Source organism: Thunnus maccoyii, chromosome 18 (genome assembly GCF_910596095.1).
Source record: "Thunnus maccoyii chromosome 18, fThuMac1.1, whole genome shotgun sequence".
NCBI lineage: Eukaryota > Metazoa > Chordata > Actinopteri > Scombriformes > Scombridae > Thunnus > Thunnus maccoyii.
The window spans coordinates 27,542,487-27,565,353 of record NC_056550.1 but is presented as its reverse complement, the minus strand read 5'-3'; the positions used below and the strand labels follow the sequence as shown (position 1 = coordinate 27,565,353).

Here is a 22,867-nt window from a genome sequence, read left to right as displayed (position 1 = left end):
TGAACACAACACTGACATATTTCAGCTTTTAAGCTGACGTGTTGAACTTGTTAGCAAACAGTTGCTTATTTCCACATCCAGCTGTTATGGAGCAACATTATCATTCATTTGGAGTCGTGTTTCTGTCCACCTGGTAAATGTAAGTACAATATTCACTCTCTTTTAGCTCAGTTTTTGCTCGTGACTTTGATGGGATGTGTGGTTGTAAGAGATCAGAGAGGTAGGTTGGAGATAGTCCATTCAGTGATTTATAGGCAAACAGTAAAATCTTAAAATCAATCCTAAAACGTACTGGGAACCAGTGGAGGGATGCTAGTACAGGGGAAATGTGCTCTCGCTTGCATGGGACAAGATAAAAGCATGTATGACCCTCTCATAGTCATTAAGTGATAAAAAGGACTTCACCTTAGATAAAAGCCTTAGCTGGAAGAAACTCGTTTCGACCACTGAGTTTATCTGTTTGTCTAACCTAAATTCACTGTCCATGATCACACTCAGTTTCAAAGGAATATAAATCTGCGTGTCGGCAGTTTGCCATGAAATTTACTGACCACATTAATGCTCCTCAGATAAATGAACTCTTTTGATTTTACTGACCTTTCATATGATGTCATTATCAGAATGTTCCTAGGATAGATAAATCATCAGTTTGTTGTTTAATCTGTCTAATACTTTTGTAATGTGGAGTGTGATAGTATTGTCACATGCAGATTATGTTGAAAATATAAATACAAGCTGCAAGTTACAAAAGGTTTCCGTCGCTCACTGAGATGCATTTTTGAATCTGAGAGAGCACAAGTAATAGATGTGCCCCAGTTTCTCAATGACCTACCTCCAGATCCGATGTTGCCCCAGCCAGTGATCCAGGTGTCCACGCCGTCGTTGAAAGTGCTGTCTGAGGCTGCCAGGCACACTGGCACAATGAAGTCGTTGAAAGTAACCGGTGAGGAGAGCTTCAGGAGGGAGATGTCGTTGTCATTAGTGCTAGGGTTGTAGCTGGGATGATTGATGATCTGAGAGACCGTTCGAGACACTGCATTGGGGTTTGACCCCTCTTGACTCTGGAGACCGAGGACCACAGCCAAACCCGCTGTGCTGGTGCTGAAGATCAGAAGAGAAACAAAGCAGTGCAAAGACATGAAGAGCAGGGCTGCAGTTGAGACTACCTCAGTCAAGCAGATACAAATCCATTTAAGAGAGAAAGATTTTTCTTCTAAACCTCTTGTATTGTTCTATTTGAATAATTGTTGGAGGCCTGAAGAGGAAAATCTCCAGAATTTCACAAGACAAAGCTAGAAAAAAGAGATCTAAATTTGAGCAGTAGAACAATAAATTTTCTTCTTTCCTGTCCTGTTAATCATTTTGAGACCCTTGATATTCATCTTGCGACCCCTTGGAGGGGTCTCATGGCATGTTGTTTTCCATCACAGCTCTATTCTAACTGCTCACCTTGAGAAGCAGTGAGCAGCCGTCAGCACCCATTCTTTGTTAATGAGGGATCCTCCGCAGAAGTGAAATCCAGAACTTTGCAGACTGGCCTGCCAAGGCCAGCTGCCATTAGGGGCCGTCTGTCCTCCAACAATTCTGGTGTTGAGCGCAGGCCGACCGCACACTACAGAGAGACAGACGATAAAAACACAGAGTGAGCAATGCTCGGCCCTCCCTGAATTACCACTGTGGTTTCTGTTTGCAGGATTATAACCTTCAACTGTGAGTTAAAGATTATGATCCTGGGAGTCTGCTGGGAGGCTCTCAAGATAACAAGAGGTGAAAATATAATCTCATTTCAATATTAGTCTAAATGTTTCTTTGCTTCTACTTGCTCTCTTAAAGGACAGGTTCACAATTTTCCAAGTGTGTCTTAATACATCAGTCAGGAGCCCAAATGAACAGTGAAACATGTTTTTCTTGCTGTAATCATTCCTCCTGTTCATACTGACCATTAGAAGATCCCTTCATAACGCACGTACAATGTAAGTGATGGGGACAAAATCCACAGTCCTCCTTCTGTGCAAAAATGTGTTTAAAAGTTTATCTGAAGCTAATATGAAGCTTCAGCGTCCAAATGAGCCAGATCAAGTAGATACCGTTCAATGTTACAAAAACTGTAGTGCCAAAGTCCCTCTTTTTGTTGCTGTACTTCCTTCACAGCTCAACAGGGAAACACTGTCCAAGGAAACACAAAGAGGGAATTTCATGCTAAAAAGACTGTAAATGTGGCAGATCTTTTAATAGCCAATATGACCAGGAGGAATGATTACAGCAAGGAGAACCTCTTTAACTGTTCCTGTGGACACCTGACTGTTGTTTTAAGATGCCTTTGAAGAGTAATGAACCAGTCCTTTAAGACTGGAATTCTGGCTTTGACAGCAAATACCAACAACAATCAAACTATCAACCTTTATATCCGACAACATGTTTAAAATGTAAACAAGTGGAAACTGTGACTTACCATCTAGTTGTGAGTGAGACTCTGAAAAACAGAAAACAAACAGCTCTTGAAACAACAATTCAGCATTTATATTCACTGATACTCAATACTACAATATTGACTACTAAACTCACTTAAACACAGATTTTTAAAATATGAGTGACACTCATTTTCCCGTCTCTTCTCTCAGCTAACAGAGAGAGAGAAAAATTCCAGTCACAAAAGAGTTGTTGTTTTCGATGGCATTGCTTCAGAAATCATCATGATCATGAAAGGCTTCAATAACCAAAATTTAAGTGCTGTACCATCCTATAATTTATTGGTTCCTTTTAATGGCTTTTCACCGTCATCGAACAGGTAGGTTCAATGGTGGACTCAAGGGGGCAAAAAAAAAAGCAAAAGTGCCCTTTAAGTTAACCCCACAATAAAGCAAACATGATAAAATGTCCTCTAAGGTGCCCCCACACCTGTTCTGTAATTACTGTCTTAGTTATGGTTAATCAGGATGAAATGCTCTATAGAGTGCCTGTATATGTAACAATCTGGGATGAAATGCCCTCAAGGATGCTTTTTCAGTTGAAGAAAATGTGATAGTGCCCTGTAAAATATCCCCACATGATGTAATGCAGAGCCCTATGAGTTGCTCCTGTAATGGACTGAGCTGGAGGTTTTGTATGGCTGCCCTTCTGGTGGAAAAAGTGCCGTTTAGGGTTCCCCTAACTTAAGTGCAGAATTGGGGGCACTTTCAATGAAAAAAGGGATTAAGTGCCCTCTAGGGTGCCCCCAGGTGTTAGAAAACATGATGCCATGATGAGTGCCCTTCAATAACAAAAAACATGGTGAAGTGCCCTATAGGGTGCCCTGCATGGGAGAAAAACATGGTGAAGTGCCCTTCCAGTGAAGAACATGAGATACTTTGCCTGTAAAATGCCCTTATGATGGAGTAAACTGGTCATTATTGTGAAGGAAAATATTTAGAACTGTCTAACTCCTAACTGACAAAGGTTTCAGGAGACATGGATTTATTGAAGCTAGACTAAGCTAGAAGAGAACAGATATTAGCAGTACAAGTGAAACACTGTTTAATGCTTCTCAATTCTGAAGGTTACCTCCTGGTGGGGAGTATTTGATCCTTCACTAGACCCTCGAGATTTACTACATGTCCAAATAAGGTTATTCTTTACTCATCCATACAGGTGTGAGGATTCTATTGGGTACTACATCCTGAACAAGAAACTACACCGACCTAAGTGAACCATTGTTCACACATTCAGGCAACATGCAATATATTCTTAGAAGAGACAGTCTGGCCATCTGAAATAGAGCACAGCATTTCTTCTACAACCTTAGTTTCCCAAGGAGACAGCCAGCCTCATCAGGACAGCTGCGTTGCTCAGTCATCCTTAGCAGACAGAGAGATGAACTGCTCTGAAAGAGAGAGGTCATGACCTACTCCTCCAAGGTTTGCACATGACCCAAAAATGACCACTCGTCTAAATAACACTGTCATACTTACCTTTGAGCCTAAAGAAGGAGAACTCCTCTACAATTATGGTAGGAATGAGTGTATGCTGACCATCATGAAAATAAAGAACCCTTAAAAACATGTTGTAGTTGTTGTAGCTGTAACACTGTTCCATTCAGTTGGTTCTGGTACAGTACTACTCACTAGTTTGCTCAGCAACAACCCTTTAGAGGGTTCTGTTGTCTTTGGGTCAGTGCAGTCTGAGCTGCCAGTGATGACTGCATCAGTTAAACGATCATTCTTCAAACTGAAGCTCATCAAGACCTAGCTTACAAGCAGATGTGGAGAAGGAAGGCTCTCAGAACCTCTGCTGTTGTCCATTGAGAGGGAGGGAAGGGAGGCTATTAACATTTACAAACTCATGGCCAAAAGAATTCTCCTTTTATTTCACCAATTTTGCCTCTCATTTCCCTAACAAGACTGTTCAAAATAGCTAATTCTCAAAAGGCAGACAATGAAAGATGTTTTTTAAAAAAGATCACAGAAAATAGATCCATCATTTTAAACACTAAACATCCTTCAAACACACAGAACTTTATTTTAAATTCTAGCAGAGATCCAAATGTTTCCAAAGATACCAAACATGTCAGGCTGACTTTTGGAAAAATTTGTCCAAAACGATGCACAAACATCTGGAATATTTCTCTTCTGTTAGAATAGTGCAGCCATAAGAAGCATGTAGCCTTTGGTTTGAATGTTTCTCTCAGTGTAAAGATCATTTATCCTCAATGAAGAGGCGGAACAAGCTGATACAGAATAGATCTGAAACTGTCGCACAGTGTGGTAATATGTCTAATCTAAAAGCTTTCAAATTTGTAGTTAAAAATCGGTCAGATCTGTTCACAAAGCCTGGACATGACAGTTACTCACGATTGACTGTTGTTGGAGGGAGGGTGGTTGGAGGTGGCGGCAGGCCGGAACAGTTGGCACTGAGGTCACTGTCAGTCCCATTGGACGTGAAGGTGACGAAGCCTGGCTGGTCGCTGGTGACTTGGCTGTTGATCCAGGACTGATACTCGGACACTCTGGCGTAGACTCCTGGGAAATTAGGCTCCGCACAACCAAAACCAAAGCTCACAACTCCAGCCTGGACCCAGACACTTCCTGTCTTTGTTACCATCGGACCACCTGAGTCCCCCTTTGAGGAGAGAAACATTCAGGAGTGGGTCAGGAGAAAGAATCTTTGTAGGAGGGGAAATCTAAAGGAAGAACAGGTGGTAAAATGATCACCTGACAGGAGTCCTTCCCTCCGGCACGTAACCCAGCGCAGATCATGTTGTTGGTGATTGTGCCCACTCCATAGTCACAGTTACACTGTCTGTTCCCAACAACAGGAACCTCCACCTCCATTAGGTTTTGTGGGGAAGGAAGGGGTACTAAAGACACACAAAATCAGTTTAATAAACAACACATATGGTGAAATATATTTTGTAAAGGACTCATACCACTTGTTTTGTCCACTAGTGTTCAGCAAAAACAAGTAGTGAACACAACACTGACATATTTCAGCTTTTAAGCTGACGTGTTGAACTTGTTAGCAAACAGTTGCTTATTTCCACATCCAGCTGTTATGGAGCAACATTATCATTCATTTGGAGTCGTGTTTCTGTCCACCTGGTAAATGTAAGTACAATATTCACTCTCTTTTAGCTCAGTTTTTGCTCGTGACTTTGATGGGATGTGTGGTTGTAAGAGATCAGAGAGGTAGGTTGGAGATAGTCCATTCAGTGATTTATAGGCAAACAGTAAAATCTTAAAATCAATCCTAAAACGTACTGGGAACCAGTGGAGGGATGCTAGTACAGGGGAAATGTGCTCTCGCTTGCATGGGACAAGATAAAAGCATGTATGACCCTCTCATAGTCATTAAGTGATAAAAAGGACTTCACCTTAGATAAAAGCCTTAGCTGGAAGAAACTCGTTTCGACCACTGAGTTTATCTGTTTGTCTAACCTAAATTCACTGTCCATGATCACACTCAGTTTCAAAGGAATATAAATCTGCGTGTCGGCAGTTTGCCATGAAATTTACTGACCACATTAATGCTCCTCAGATAAATGAACTCTTTTGATTTTACTGACCTTTCATATGATGTCATTATCAGAATGTTCCTAGGATAGATAAATCATCAGTTTGTTGTTTAATCTGTCTAATACTTTTGTAATGTGGAGTGTGATAGTATTGTCACATGCAGATTATGTTGAAAATATAAATACAAGCTGTAAGTTACAAAAGGTTTCCGTCGCTCACTGAGATGCATTTTTGAATCTGAGAGAGCACAAGTAATAGATGTGCCCCAGTTTCTCAATGACCTACCTCCAGATCCGATGTTGCCCCAGCCGGTGATCCAGGTGTCCACGCCGTCGTTGAAAGTGCTGTCTGAGGCTGCCAGGCACACTGGCACAATGAAGTCGTTGAAAGTAACCGGTGAGGAGAGCTTCAGGAGGGAGATGTCGTTGTCATTAGTGCTAGGGTTGTAGCTGGGATGATTGATGATCTGAGAGACCGTTCGAGACACTGCATTGGGGTTGGACCCCTCTTGACTCTGGAGACCGAGGACCACAGCCAAACCCGCTGTGCTGGTGCTGAAGATCAGAAGAGAAACAAAGCAGTGCAAAGACATGAAGAGCAGGGCTGCAGTTGAGACTACCTCAGTCAAGCAGATACAAATCCATTTAAGAGAGAAAGATTTTTCTTCTAAACCTCTTGTATTGTTCTATTTGAATAATTGTTGGAGGCCTGAAGAGGAAAATCTCCAGAATTTCACAAGACAAAGCTAGAAAAAAGAGATCTAAATTTGAGCAGTAGAACAATAAATTTTCTTCTTTCCTGTCCTGTTAATCATTTTGAGACCCTTGATATTCATCTTGCGACCCCTTGGAGGGGTCTCATGGCATGTTGTTTTCCATCACAGCTCTATTCTAACTGCTCACCTTGAGAAGCAGTGAGCAGCCGTCAGCACCCATTCTTTGTTAATGAGGGATCCTCCGCAGAAGTGAAATCCAGAACTTTGCAGACTGGCCTGCCAGGGCCAGCTGCCATTAGGGGCCGCCTGTCCTCCAACAATCCTGGTGTTGAGCGCAGGCCGACCGCACACTACAGAGAGACAGACGATAAAAACACAGAGTGAACAATGCTCAGCCCTCCCTGAATTACCACTGTGGTTTCTGTTTGCAGGATTATAACCTTCAACTGTGAGTTAAAGATTATGATCCTGGGAGTCTGCTGGGAGGCTCTCAAGATAACAAGAGGTGAAACTATAATCTCATTTCAATATTAGTCTAAATGTTTCTTTGCTTCTACTTGCTCTCTTAAAGGACAGGTTCACAATTTTCCAAGTGTGTCTTAATACATCAGTCAGGAGCCCAAATGAACAGTGAAACATGTTTTTCTTGCTGTAATCATTCCTCCTGTTCATACTGACCATTAAAAGATCCCTTCATAACGCACGTACAATGTAAGTGATGGGGACAAAATCCACAGTCCTCCTTCTGTGCAAAAATGTGTTTAAAAGTTTATCTGAAGCTAATATGAAGCTTCAGCCTCCAAATGAGCCAGATCAAGTAGATACCGTTCAATGTTACAAAAACTGTAGTGCCAAAGTCCCTCTTTTTGTTACTATACTTCTTTCACAGCTCAACAGGGAAAGACTGTCCAAGGAAACACAAAGAGGGAATTTCATGCTAAAAAGACTGTAAATGTGGCAGATCTTTTAATAGCCAATATGACCAGGAGGAATGATTACAGCAAGGAGAACCTCTTTAACTGTTCCTGTGGACACCTGACTGTTGTTTTAAGATGCCTTTGAAGAATAATGAACCAGTCCTTTAAGACTGGAATTCTGGCTTTGACAGCAAATACCAACAACAATCAAACTATCAACCTTTCTATCCAACAACATGTTTAAAATGTAAACAAGTGGAAACTTTGACTTACCATCTAGTTGTGAGTGAGACTCTGAAAAACAGAAAACAAACAGCTTTTGAAACAACAATTCAGCATTTATATTCACTGATACTCAATACTACAATATTGACTACTAAACTCACTTAAACACAGATTTTTAAAATATGAGTGACACTCATTTTCCCATCTCTTCTCTCAGCTAACAGAGAGAGAGAAAAATTCCGGTCACAAAAGAGTTGTTGTTTTCGATGGCATTGCTTCAGAAATCATCATGATCATGAAAGGCTTCAATAACCAAAATTTAAGTGCTGTACCATCCTATAATTTATTGGTTCCTTTTAATGGCTTTTCACCGTCATCGAACAGGTAGGTTCAATGGTGGGCTCAAGGGGGCAAAAAAAAAAGCAAATGTGCCCTTTAAGTTAACCCCACAATAAAGAAAACATGATAAAATGTCCTCTAAGGTGCCCCCACACCTGTTCTGTAATTACTGTCTTAGTTATGGTTAATCAGGATGAAATGCTCTATAGAGTGCCTGTATATGTAACAATCTGGGATGAAATGCCCTCAAGGATGCTTTTTCAGTTGAAGAAAATGTGATAGTGCCCTGTAAAATATCCCCACATGATGTAATGCAGAGCCCTATGAGTTGCTCCTGTAATGGACTGAGCTGGAGGTTTTGTATGGCTGCCCTTCTGGTGGAAAAAGTGCCGTTTAGGGTTCCCCTAACTTAAGTGCAGAATTGGGGGCACTTTCAATGAAAAAAGGGATTAAGTGCCCTCTAGGGTGCCCCCAGGTGTTAGAAAACATGATGCCATGATGAGTGCCCTTCAATAACAAAAAACATGGTGAAGTGCCCTATAGGGTGCCCTGCATGGGAGAAAAACATGGTGAAGTGCCCTTCCAGTGAAGAACATGAGATACTTTGCCTGTAAAATGCCCTTATGATGGAGTAAACTGGCCATTATTGTGAAGGAAAATATTTAGAACTGTCTAACTCCTAACTGACAAAGGTTTCAGGAGACATGGATTTATTGAAGCTAGACTAAGCTAGAAGAGAACAGATATTAGCAGTACAAGTGAAACACTGTTTAATGCTTCTCAATTCTGAAGGTTACCTCCTGGTGGGGAGTATTTGATCCTTCACTAGACCCTCGAGATTTACTACATGTCCAAATAAGGTTATTCTTTACTCATCCATACAGGTGTGAGGATTCTATTGGGTACTAGATCCTGAACAAGAAACTACACCGACCTAAGTGAACCATTGTTCACACATTCAGGCAACATGCAATATATTCTTAGAAGAGACAGTCTGGCCATCTGAAATAGAGCACAGCATTTCTTCTACAACCTTAGTTTCCCAAGGAGACAGCCAGCCTCATCAGGACAGCTGCGTTGCTCAGTCATCCTTAGCAGACAGAGAGATGAACTGCTCTGAAAGAGAGAGGTCATGACCTACTCCTCCAAGGTTTGCACATGACCCAAAAATGACCACTCGTCTAAATAACACTGTCATACTTACCTTTGAGCCTAAAGAAGGAGAACTCCTCTACAATTATGGTAGGAATGAGTGTATGCTGACCATCATGAAAATAAAGAACCCTTAAAAACATGTTGTAGTTGTTGTAGCTGTAACACTGTTCCATTCAGTTGGTTCTGGTACAGTACTACTCACTAGTTTGCTCAGCAACAACCCTTTAGAGGGTTCTGTTGTCTTTGGGTCAGTGCAGTCTGAGCTGCCAGTGATGACTGCATCAGTTGAGCGATCATTCTTCAAACTGAAGCTCATCAAGACCTAGCTTACAAGCAGATGTGGAGAAGGAAGGCTCTCAGAACCTCTGCTGTTGTCCATTGAGAGGGAGGGAAGGGAGGCTATTAACATTTACAAACTCATGGCCAAAAGAATTCTCCTTTTATTTCACCAATTTTGCCTCTCATTTCCCTAACAAGACTGTTCAAAATAGCTAATTCTCAAAAGGCAGACAATGAAAGATGTTTTTTAAAAAAGATCACAGAAAATAGATCCATCATTTTAAACATTAAACATCCTTCAAACACACAGAACTTTATTTTAAATTCTAGCAGAGATCCAAATGTTTCCAAAGATACCAAACATGTCAGGCTGACTTTTGGAAAAATTTGTCCAAAACGATGCACAAACATCTGGAATATTTCTCTTCTGTTAGAATAGTGCAGCCATAAGAAGCATGGAGCCTTTGGTTTGAATGTTTCTCTCAGTGTAAAGATCATTTATCCTCAATGAAGAGGCGGAACAAGCTGATACAGAATAGATCTGAAACTGTCGCACAGTGTGGTAATATGTCTAATCTAAAAGCTTTCAAATTTGTAGTTAAAAATCGGTCAGATCTGTTCACAAAGCCTGGACATGACAGTTACTCACGATTGACTGTTGTTGGAGGGAGGGTGGTTGGAGGTGGCGGCAGGCCGGAACAGTTGGCACTGAGGTCACTGTCAGTCCCATTGGACGTGAAGGTGACGAAGCCTGGCTGGTCGCTGGTGACTTGGCTGTTGATCCAGGACTGATACTCGGACACTCTGGCGTAGACTCCTGGGAAATTAGGCTCCGCACAACCAAAACCAAAGCTCACAACTCCAGCCTGGACCCAGACACTTCCTGTCTTTGTTACCATCGGACCACCTGAGTCCCCCTTTGAGGAGAGAAACATTCAGGAGTGGGTCAGGAGAAAGAATCTTTGTAGGAGGGGAAATCTAAAGGAAGAACAGGTGGTAAAATGATCACCTGACAGGAGTCCTTCCCTCCGGCACGTAACCCAGCGCAGATCATGTTGTTGGTGATTGTGCCCACTCCATAGTCACAGTTACACTGTCTGTTCCCAACAACAGGAACCTCCACCTCCATTAGGTTTTGTGGGGAAGGAAGGGGTACTAAAGACACACAAAATCAGTTTAATAAACAACACATATGGTGAAATATATTTTGTAAAGGACTCATACCACTTGTTTTGTCCACTAGTGTTCAGCAAAAACAAGTAGTGAACACAACACTGACATATTTCAGCTTTTAAGCTGACGTGTTGAACTTGTTAGCAAACAGTTGCTTATTTCCACATCCAGCTGTTATGGAGCAACATTATCATTCATTTGGAGTCGTGTTTCTGTCCACCTGGTAAATGTAAGTACAATATTCACTCTCTTTTAGCTCAGTTTTTGCTCGTGACTTTGATGGGATGTGTGGTTGTAAGAGATCAGAGAGGTAGGTTGGAGATAGTCCATTCAGTGATTTATAGGCAAACAGTAAAATCTTAAAATCAATCCTAAAACGTACTGGGAACCAGTGGAGGGATGCTAGTACAGGGGAAATGTGCTCTCGCTTGCATGGGACAAGATAAAAGCATGTATGACCCTCTCATAGTCATTAAGTGATAAAAAGGACTTCACCTTAGATAAAAGCCTTAGCTGGAAGAAACTCGTTTCGACCACTGAGTTTATCTGTTTGTCTAAGCTAAATTCACTGTCCATGATCACACTCAGTTTCAAAGGAATATAAATCTGCGTGTCGGCAGTTTGCCATGAAATTTACTGACCACATTAATGCTCCTCAGATAAATGAACTCTTTTGATTTTACTGACCTTTCATATGATGTCATTATCAGAATGTTCCTAGGATAGATAAATCATCAGTTTGTTGTTTAATCTGTCTAATACTTTTGTAATGTGGAGTGTGATAGTATTGTCACATGCAGATTATGTTGAAAATATAAATACAAGCTGTAAGTTACAAAAGGTTTCCGTCGCTCACTGAGATGCATTTTTGAATCTGAGAGAGCACAAGTAATAGATGTGCCCCAGTTTCTCAATGACCTACCTCCAGATCCGATGTTGCCCCAGCCGGTGATCCAGGTGTCCACGCCGTCGTTGAAAGTGCTGTCTGAGGCTGCCAGGCACACTGGCACAATGAAGTCGTTGAAAGTAACCGGTGAGGAGAGCTTCAGGAGGGAGATGTCGTTGTCATTAGTGCTAGGGTTGTAGCTGGGATGATTGATGATCTGAGAGACCGTTCGAGACACTGCATTGGGGTTGGACCCCTCTTGACTCTGGAGACCGAGGACCACAGCCAAACCCGCTGTGCTGGTGCTGAAGATCAGAAGAGAAACAAAGCAGTGCAAAGACATGAAGAGCAGGGCTGCAGTTGAGACTACCTCAGTCAAGCAGATACAAATCCATTTAAGAGAGAAAGATTTTTCTTCTAAACCTCTTGTATTGTTCTATTTGAATAATTGTTGGAGGCCTGAAGAGGAAAATCTCCAGAATTTCACAAGACAAAGCTAGAAAAAAGAGATCTAAATTTGAGCAGTAGAACAATAAATTTTATTCTTTCCTGTCCTGTTAATCATTTTGAGACCCTTGATATTCATCTTGCGACCCCTTGGAGGGGTCTCATGGCATGTTGTTTTCCATCACAGCTCTATTCTAACTGCTCACCTTGAGAAGCAGTGAGCAGCCGTCAGCACCCATTCTTTGTTAATGAGGGATCCTCCGCAGAAGTGAAATCCAGAACTTTGCAGACTGGCCTGCCAGGGCCAGCTGCCATTAGGGGCCGCCTGTCCTCCAACAATCCTGGTGTTGAGCGCAGGCCGACCGCACACTACAGAGAGACAGACGATAAAAACACAGAGTGAGCAATGCTCAGCCCTCCCTGAATTACCACTGTGGTTTCTGTTTGCAGGATTATAACCTTCAACTGTGAGTTAGAGATTATGATCCTGGGAGTCTGCTGGGAGGCTCTCAAGATAACAAGAGGTGAAACTATAATCTCATTTCAATATTAGTCTAAATGTTTCTTTGCTTCTACTTGCTCTCTTAAAGGACAGGTTCACAATTTTCCAAGTGTGTCTTAATACATCAGTCAGGAGCCCAAATGAACAGTGAAACATGTTTTTCTTGCTGTAATCATTCCTCCTGTTCATACTGACCATTAAAAGATCCCTTCATAACGCACGTACAATGTAAGTGATGGGGACAAAATCCACAGTCCTCCTTCTGTGCAAAAATGTGTTTAAAAGTTTATCTGAAGCTAATATGAAGCTTCAGCCTCCAAATGAGCCAGATCAAGTAGATACCGTTCAATGTTACAAAAACTGTAGTGCCAAAGTCCCTCTTTTTGTTACTATACTTCTTTCACAGCTCAACAGGGAAAGACTGTCCAAGGAAACACAAAGAGGGAATTTCATGCTAAAAAGACTGTAAATGTGGCAGATCTTTTAATAGCCAATATGACCAGGAGGAATGATTACAGCAAGGAGAACCTCTTTAACTGTTCCTGTGGACACCTGACTGTTGTTTTAAGATGCCTTTGAAGAATAATGAACCAGTCCTTTAAGACTGGAATTCTGGCTTTGACAGCAAATACCAACAACAATCAAACTATCAACCTTTCTATCCAACAACATGTTTAAAATGTAAACAAGTGGAAACTTTGACTTACCATCTAGTTGTGATTGAGACTCTGAAAAACAGAAAACAAACAGCTCTTGAAACAACAATTCAGCATTTATATTCACTGATACTCAATACTACAATATTGACTACTAAACTCACTTAAACACAGATTTTTAAAATATGAGTGACACTCATTTTCCCATCTCTTCTCTCAGCTAACAGAGAGAGAGAAAAATTCCGGTCACAAAAGAGTTGTTGTTTTCGATGGCATTGCTTCAGAAATCATCATGATCATGAAAGGCTTCAATAACCAAAATTTAAGTGCTGTACCATCCTATAATTTATTGGCCCTTTTAATGGCTTTTCACCGTCATCGAACAGGTAGGTTCAATGGTGGGCTCAAGGGGGCAAAAAAAAAAGCAAATGTGCCCTTTAAGTTAACCCCACAATAAAGCAAACATGATAAAATGTCCTCTAAGGTGCCCCCACACCTGTTCTGTAATTACTGTCTTAGTTATGGTTAATCAGGATGAAACGCTCTATAGAGTGCCTGTATGTGTAACAATCTGGGATGAAATGCCCTCAAGGATGCTTTTTCAGTTGAAGAAAATGTGATAGTGCCCTGTAAAATATCCCCACATGATGTAATGCAGAGCCCTATGAGTTGCTCTTGTAATGGGCTGAGCTGGAGGTTTTGTATGGCTGCCCTTCTAGTGGAAAAAGTGCCATTTAGGGTTCCCCTAACTTAAGTGCAGAATTGGGTGCACTTTCAATGAAAAAAGGGATTAAGTGCCCTATAGGGTGCCCCCAGGTGTTAGAAAACATGATGCCATGATGAGTGCCCTTCAATAACAAAAAACATGGTGAAGTGCCCTATAGGGTGCCCTGCATGGGAGAAAAACATGTTGAAGTGCCCTTCCAGTGAAGAACATGAGATACTTTGCATGTAAAATGCCCTTATGATGGAGTAAACTGGCCATTATTGTGAAGGAAAATATTTAGAACTGTCTAACTCCTAACTGACAAAGGTTTCAGGAGACACGGATTTATTGAAGCTAGACTAAGCTAGAAGAGAACAGATATTAGCAGTACAAGTGAAACACTGTTTAATGCTTCTCAATTCTGAAGGTTACCTCCTGGTGGGGAGTATTTGATCCTTCACTAGACCCTCAAGATTTACTACATGTCCAAATAAGGTTATTCTTTACTCATCCATACAGGTGTGAGGATTCTATTGGGTACTAGATCCTGAACAAGAAACTACACCGACCTAAGTGAACCATTGTTCACACATTCAGGCAACATGCAATATATTCTTAGAAGAGACAGTCTGGCCATCTGAAATAGAGCACAGCATTTCTTCTACAACCTTAGTTTCCCAAGGAGACAGCCAGCCTCATCAGGACAGCTGCGTTGCTCAGTCATCCTTAGCAGACAGAGAGATGAACTGCTCTGAAAGAGAGAGGTCATGACCTACTCCTCCAAGGTTTGCAGATGACCCAAAAATGACCACTCGTCTAAATAACACTGTCATACTTACCTTTGAGCCTAAAGAAGGAGAACTCCTCTACAATTATGGTAGGAATGAGTGTATGCTGACCATCATGAAAATAAAGAACCCTTAAAAACATGTTGTAGTTGTTGTAGCTGTAACACTGTTCCATTCAGTTGGTTCTGGTACAGTACTACTCACTAGTTTGCTCAGCAACAACCCTTTAGAGGGTTCTGTTGTCTTTGGGTCAGTGCAGTCTGAGCTGCCAGTGATGACTGCATCAGTTGAGCGATCATTCTTCAAACTGAAGCTCATCAAGACCTAGCTTACAAGCAGATGTGGAGAAGGAAGGCTCTCAGAACCTCTGCTGTTGTCCATTGAGAGGGAGGGAAGGGAGGCTATTAACATTTACAAACTCATGGCCAAAAGAATTCTCCTTTTATTTCACCAATTTTGCCTCTCATTTCCCTAACAAGACTGTTCAAAATAGCTAATTCTCAAAAGGCAGACAATGAAAGATGTTTTTTAAAAAAGATCACAGAAAATAGATCCATCATTTTAAACACTAAACATCCTTCAAACACACAGAACTTTATTTTAAATTCTAGCAGAGATCCAAATGTTTCCAAAGATACCAAACATGTCAGGCTGACTTTTGGAAAAATTTGTCCAAAACGATGCACAAACATCTGGAATATTTCTCTTCTGTTAGAATAGTGCAGCCATAAGAAGCATGTAGCCTTTGGTTTGAATGTTTCTCTCAGTGTAAAGATCATTTATCCTCAATGAAGAGGCGGAACAAGCTGATACAGAATAGATCTGAAACTGTCGCACAGTGTGGTAATATGTCTAATCTAAAAGCTTTCAAATTTGTAGTTAAAAATCGGTCAGATCTGTTCACAAAGCCTGGACATGACAGTTACTCACGATTGACTGTTGTTGGAGGGAGGGTGGTTGGAGGTGGCGGCAGGCCGGAACAGTTGGCACTGAGGTCACTGTCAGTCCCATTGGACGTGAAGGTGACGAAGCCTGGCTGGTCGCTGGTGACTTGGCTGTTGATCCAGGACTGATACTCGGACACTCTGGCGTAGACTCCTGGGAAATTAGGCTCCGCACAACCAAAACCAAAGCTCACAACTCCAGCCTGGACCCAGACACTTCCTGTCTTTGTTACCATAGGACCACCTGAGTCCCCCTTTGAGGAGATAAACATTCAGGAGTGGGTCAGGAGAAAGAATCTTTGTAGGAGGGGAAATCTAAAGGAAGAACAGGTGGTAAAATGATCACCTGACAGGAGTCCTTCCCTCCGGCACGTAACCCAGCGCAGATCATGTTGTTGGTGATTGTGCCCACTCCATAGTCACAGTTACACTGTCTGTTCCCAACAACAGGAACCTCCACCTCCATTAGGTTTTGTGGGGAAGGAAGGGGTACTAAAGACACACAAAATCAGTTTAATAAACAACACATATGGTGAAATATATTTTGTAAAGGACTCATACCACTTGTTTTGTCCACTAGAGTTCAGCAAAAACAAGTAGTGAACACAACACTGACATATTTCAGCTTTTAAGTTGACGTGTTGAACTTGTTAGCAAACAGTTGCTTATTTCCACATCCAGCTGTTATGGAGCAACATTATCATTCATTTGGAGTCGTGTTTCTGTCCACCTGGTAAATGTAAGTACAATATTCACTCTCTTTTAGCTCAGTTTTTGCTCGTGACTTTGATGGGATGTGTGGTTGTAAGAGATCAGAGAGGTAGGTTGGAGATAGTCCATTCAGTGATTTATAGGCAAACAGTAAAATCTTAAAATCAATCCTAAAACGTACTGGGAACCAGTGGAGGGATGCTAGTACAGGGGAAATGTGCTCTCGCTTGCATGGGACAAGATAAAAGCATGTATGACCCTCTCATAGTCATTAAGTGATAAAAAGGACTTCACCTTAGATAAAAGCCTTAGCTGGAAGAAACTCGTTTCGACCACTGAGTTTATCTGTTTGTCTAAGCTAAATTCACTGTCCATGATCACACTCAGTTTCAAAGGAATATAAATCTGCGTGTCGGCAGTTTGCCATGAAATTTACTGACCACATTAATGCTCCTCAGATAAATGAACTCTTTTGATTTTACTGACCTTTCATATGATGTCATTATCAGAATGTTCCTAGGATAGATAAATCATCAGTTTGTTGTTTAATCTGTCTAATACTTTTGTAATGTGGAGTGTGATAGTATTGTCACATGCAGATTATGTTGAAAATATAAATACAAGCTGTAAGTTACAAAAGGTTTCCGTCGCTCACTGAGATGCATTTTTGAATCTGAGAGAGCACAAGTAATAGATGTGCCCCAGTTTCTCAATGACCTACCTCCAGATCCGATGTTGCCCCAGCCGGTGATCCAGGTGTCCACGCCGTCGTTGAAAGTGCTGTCTGAGGCTGCCAGGCACACTGGCACAATGAAGTCGTTGAAAGTAACCGGTGAGGAGAGCTTCAGGAGGGAGATGTCGTTGTCATTAGTGCTAGGGTTGTAGCTGGGATGATTGATGATCTGAGAGACCGTTCGAGACACTGCATTGGGGTTGGACCCCTCTTGACTCTGGAGACCGAGGACCACAGCCAAACCCGCTGTGCTGGTGCTGAAGATCAGAAGAGAAACAAAGCAGTGCAAAGACATGAAGAGCAGGGCTGCAGTTGAGACTACCTCAGTCAAGCAGATACAAATCCATTTAAGAGAGAAAGATTTTTCTTCTAAACCTCTTGTATTGTTCTATTTGAATAATTGTTGGAGGCCTGAAGAGGAAAATCTCCAGAATTTCACAAGACAAAGCTAGAAAAAAGAGATCTAAATTTGAGCAGTAGAACAATAAATTTTATTCTTTCCTGTCCTGTTAATCATTTTGAGACCCTTGATATTCATCTTGCGACCCCTTGGAGGGGTCTCATGGCATGTTGTTTTCCATCACAGCTCTATTCTAACTGCTCACCTTGAGAAGCAGTGAGCAGCCGTCAGCACCCATTCTTTGTTAATGAGGGATCCTCCGCAGAAGTGAAATCCAGAACTTTGCAGACTGGCCTGCCAGGGCCAGCTGCCATTAGGGGCCGCCTGTCCTCCAACAATCCTGGTGTTGAGCGCAGGCCGACCGCACACTACAGAGAGACAGACGATAAAAACACAGAGTGAGCAATGCTCAGCCCTCCCTGAATTACCACTGTGGTTTCTGTTTGCAGGATTATAACCTTCAACTGTGAGTTAGAGATTATGATCCTGGGAGTCTGCTGGGAGGCTCTCAAGATAACAAGAGGTGAAACTATAATCTCATTTCAATATTAGTCTAAATGTTTCTTTGCTTCTACTTGCTCTCTTAAAGGACAGGTTCACAATTTTCCAAGTGTGTCTTAATACATCAGTCAGGAGCCCAAATGAACAGTGAAACATGTTTTTCTTGCTGTAATCATTCCTCCTGTTCATACTGACCATTAAAAGATCCCTTCATAACGCACGTACAATGTAAGTGATGGGGACAAAATCCACAGTCCTCCTTCTGTGCAAAAATGTGTTTAAAAGTTTATCTGAAGCTAATATGAAGCTTCAGCCTCCAAATGAGCCAGATCAAGTAGATACCGTTCAATGTTACAAAAACTGTAGTGCCAAAGTCCCTCTTTTTGTTACTATACTTCTTTCACAGCTCAACAGGGAAAGACTGTCCAAGGAAACACAAAGAGGGAATTTCATGCTAAAAAGACTGTAAATGTGGCAGATCTTTTAATAGCCAATATGACCAGGAGGAATGATTACAGCAAGGAGAACCTCTTTAACTGTTCCTGTGGACACCTGACTGTTGTTTTAAGATGCCTTTGAAGAATAATGAACCAGTCCTTTAAGACTGGAATTCTGGCTTTGACAGCAAATACCAACAACAATCAAACTATCAACCTTTCTATCCAACAACATGTTTAAAATGTAAACAAGTGGAAACTTTGACTTACCATCTAGTTGTGATTGAGACTCTGAAAAACAGAAAACAAACAGCTCTTGAAACAACAATTCAGCATTTATATTCACTGATACTCAATACTACAATATTGACTACTAAACTCACTTAAACACAGATTTTTAAAATATGAGTGACACTCATTTTCCCATCTCTTCTCTCAGCTAACAGAGAGAGAGAAAAATTCCGGTCACAAAAGAGTTGTTGTTTTCGATGGCATTGCTTCAGAAATCATCATGATCATGAAAGGCTTCAATAACCAAAATTTAAGTGCTGTACCATCCTATAATTTATTGGCCCTTTTAATGGCTTTTCACCGTCATCGAACAGGTAGGTTCAATGGTGGGCTCAAGGGGGCAAAAAAAAAAGCAAATGTGCCCTTTAAGTTAACCCCACAATAAAGCAAACATGATAAAATGTCCTCTAAGGTGCCCCCACACCTGTTCTGTAATTACTGTCTTAGTTATGGTTAATCAGGATGAAACGCTCTATAGAGTGCCTGTATGTGTAACAATCTGGGATGAAATGCCCTCAAGGATGCTTTTTCAGTTGAAGAAAATGTGATAGTGCCCTGTAAAATATCCCCACATGATGTAATGCAGAGCCCTATGAGTTGCTCTTGTAATGGGCTGAGCTGGAGGTTTTGTATGGCTGCCCTTCTAGTGGAAAAAGTGCCATTTAGGGTTCCCCTAACTTAAGTGCAGAATTGGGTGCACTTTCAATGAAAAAAGGGATTAAGTGCCCTATAGGGTGCCCCCAGGTGTTAGAAAACATGATGCCATGATGAGTGCCCTTCAATAACAAAAAACATGGTGAAGTGCCCTATAGGGTGCCCTGCATGGGAGAAAAACATGTTGAAGTGCCCTTCCAGTGAAGAACATGAGATACTTTGCATGTAAAATGCCCTTATGATGGAGTAAACTGGCCATTATTGTGAAGGAAAATATTTAGAACTGTCTAACTCCTAACTGACAAAGGTTTCAGGAGACACGGATTTATTGAAGCTAGACTAAGCTAGAAGAGAACAGATATTAGCAGTACAAGTGAAACACTGTTTAATGCTTCTCAATTCTGAAGGTTACCTCCTGGTGGGGAGTATTTGATCCTTCACTAGACCCTCAAGATTTACTACATGTCCAAATAAGGTTATTCTTTACTCATCCATACAGGTGTGAGGATTCTATTGGGTACTAGATCCTGAACAAGAAACTACACCGACCTAAGTGAACCATTGTTCACACATTCAGGCAACATGCAATATATTCTTAGAAGAGACAGTCTGGCCATCTGAAATAGAGCACAGCATTTCTTCTACAACCTTAGTTTCCCAAGGAGACAGCCAGCCTCATCAGGACAGCTGCGTTGCTCAGTCATCCTTAGCAGACAGAGAGATGAACTGCTCTGAAAGAGAGAGGTCATGACCTACTCCTCCAAGGTTTGCAGATGACCCAAAAATGACCACTCGTCTAAATAACACTGTCATACTTACCTTTGAGCCTAAAGAAGGAGAACTCCTCTACAATTATGGTAGGAATGAGTGTATGCTGACCATCATGAAAATAAAGAACCCTTAAAAACATGTTGTAGTTGTTGTAGCTGTAACACTGTTCCATTCAGTTGGTTCTGGTACAGTACTACTCACTAGTTTGCTCAGCAACAACCCTTTAGAGGGTTCTGTTGTCTTTGGGTCAGTGCAGTCTGAGCTGCCAGTGATGACTGCATCAGTTGAGCGATCATTCTTCAAACTGAAGCTCATCAAGACCTAGCTTACAAGCAGATGTGGAGAAGGAAGGCTCTCAGAACCTCTGCTGTTGTCCATTGAGAGGGAGGGAAGGGAGGCTATTAACATTTACAAACTCATGGCCAAAAGAATTCTCCTTTTATTTCACCAATTTTGCCTCTCATTTCCCTAACAAGACTGTTCAAAATAGCTAATTCTCAAAAGGCAGACAATGAAAGATGTTTTTTAAAAAAGATCACAGAAAATAGATCCATCATTTTAAACACTAAACATCCTTCAAACACACAGAACTTTATTTTAAATTCTAGCAGAGATCCAAATGTTTCCAAAGATACCAAACATGTCAGGCTGACTTTTGGAAAAATTTGTCCAAAACGATGCACAAACATCTGGAATATTTCTCTTCTGTTAGAATAGTGCAGCCATAAGAAGCATGTAGCCTTTGGTTTGAATGTTTCTCTCAGTGTAAAGATCATTTATCCTCAATGAAGAGGCGGAACAAGCTGATACAGAATAGATCTGAAACTGTCGCACAGTGTGGTAATATGTCTAATCTAAAAGCTTTCAAATTTGTAGTTAAAAATCGGTCAGATCTGTTCACAAAGCCTGGACATGACAGTTACTCACGATTGACTGTTGTTGGAGGGAGGGTGGTTGGAGGTGGCGGCAGGCCGGAACAGTTGGCACTGAGGTCACTGTCAGTCCCATTGGACGTGAAGGTGACGAAGCCTGGCTGGTCGCTGGTGACTTGGCTGTTGATCCAGGACTGATACTCGGACACTCTGGCGTAGACTCCTGGGAAATTAGGCTCCGCACAACCAAAACCAAAGCTCACAACTCCAGCCTGGACCCAGACACTTCCTGTCTTTGTTACCATAGGACCACCTGAGTCCCCCTTTGAGGAGATAAACATTCAGGAGTGGGTCAGGAGAAAGAATCTTTGTAGGAGGGGAAATCTAAAGGAAGAACAGGTGGTAAAATGATCACCTGACAGGAGTCCTTCCCTCCGGCACGTAACCCAGCGCAGATCATGTTGTTGGTGATTGTGCCCACTCCATAGTCACAGTTACACTGTCTGTTCCCAACAACAGGAACCTCCACCTCCATTAGGTTTTGTGGGGAAGGAAGGGGTACTAAAGACACACAAAATCAGTTTAATAAACAACACATATGGTGAAATATATTTTGTAAAGGACTCATACCACTTGTTTTGTCCACTAGAGTTCAGCAAAAACAAGTAGTGAACACAACACTGACATATTTCAGCTTTTAAGTTGACGTGTTGAACTTGTTAGCAAACAGTTGCTTATTTCCACATCCAGCTGTTATGGAGCAACATTATCATTCATTTGGAGTCGTGTTTCTGTCCACCTGGTAAATGTAAGTACAATATTCACTCTCTTTTAGCTCAGTTTTTGCTCGTGACTTTGATGGGATGTGTGGTTGTAAGAGATCAGAGAGGTAGGTTGGAGATAGTCCATTCAGTGATTTATAGGCAAACAGTAAAATCTTAAAATCAATCCTAAAACGTACTGGGAACCAGTGGAGGGATGCTAGTACAGGGGAAATGTGCTCTCGCTTGCATGGGACAAGATAAAAGCATGTATGACCCTCTCATAGTCATTAAGTGATAAAAAGGACTTCACCTTAGATAAAAGCCTTAGCTGGAAGAAACTCGTTTCGACCACTGAGTTTATCTGTTTGTCTAAGCTAAATTCACTGTCCATGATCACACTCAGTTTCAAAGGAATATAAATCTGCGTGTCGGCAGTTTGCCATGAAATTTACTGACCACATTAATGCTCCTCAGATAAATGAACTCTTTTGATTTTACTGACCTTTCATATGATGTCATTATCAGAATGTTCCTAGGATAGATAAATCATCAGTTTGTTGTTTAATCTGTCTAATACTTTTGTAATGTGGAGTGTGATAGTATTGTCACATGCAGATTATGTTGAAAATATAAATACAAGCTGTAAGTTACAAAAGGTTTCCGTCGCTCACTGAGATGCATTTTTGAATCTGAGAGAGCACAAGTAATAGATGTGCCCCAGTTTCTCAATGACCTACCTCCAGATCCGATGTTGCCCCAGCCGGTGATCCAGGTGTCCACGCCGTCGTTGAAAGTGCTGTCTGAGGCTGCCAGGCACACTGGCACAATGAAGTCGTTGAAAGTAACCGGTGAGGAGAGCTTCAGGAGGGAGATGTCGTTGTCATTAGTGCTAGGGTTGTAGCTGGGATGATTGATGATCTGAGAGACCGTTCGAGACACTGCATTGGGGTTGGACCCCTCTTGACTCTGGAGACCGAGGACCACAGCCAAACCCGCTGTGCTGGTGCTGAAGAT

At 41.6% G+C, this 22,867-nt stretch overlaps 1 protein-coding gene across 1 annotated transcript in view; it reads right to left on the bottom strand.

Moving 5' to 3' along the window:
• The window catches only part of LOC121884438, an 80,633-nt gene that overhangs the window by 52,260 nt on the left and 5,506 nt on the right, over positions 1-22,867 (bottom strand). Inside the window, exons 6-26 of the mRNA XM_042393242.1 lie at positions 22,591-22,859; positions 21,505-21,650; positions 21,145-21,412; positions 18,772-18,792; positions 17,769-17,931; positions 17,152-17,420; positions 16,066-16,211; positions 15,706-15,973; positions 13,333-13,353; positions 12,330-12,492; positions 11,713-11,981; positions 10,627-10,772; positions 10,267-10,534; positions 7,893-7,913; positions 6,890-7,052; positions 6,273-6,541; positions 5,187-5,332; positions 4,827-5,094; positions 2,453-2,473; positions 1,450-1,612; positions 833-1,101 (exon numbers count right to left, since the gene is read on the bottom strand). Coding sequence (XP_042249176.1) covers positions 833-1,101; positions 1,450-1,612; positions 2,453-2,473; positions 4,827-5,094; positions 5,187-5,332; positions 6,273-6,541; positions 6,890-7,052; positions 7,893-7,913; positions 10,267-10,534; positions 10,627-10,772; positions 11,713-11,981; positions 12,330-12,492; positions 13,333-13,353; positions 15,706-15,973; positions 16,066-16,211; positions 17,152-17,420; positions 17,769-17,931; positions 18,772-18,792; positions 21,145-21,412; positions 21,505-21,650; positions 22,591-22,859 — 3,737 coding nt within the window. The remainder of the gene's footprint in view (positions 1-832; positions 1,102-1,449; positions 1,613-2,452; positions 2,474-4,826; positions 5,095-5,186; positions 5,333-6,272; positions 6,542-6,889; positions 7,053-7,892; positions 7,914-10,266; positions 10,535-10,626; positions 10,773-11,712; positions 11,982-12,329; positions 12,493-13,332; positions 13,354-15,705; positions 15,974-16,065; positions 16,212-17,151; positions 17,421-17,768; positions 17,932-18,771; positions 18,793-21,144; positions 21,413-21,504; positions 21,651-22,590; positions 22,860-22,867) is intronic.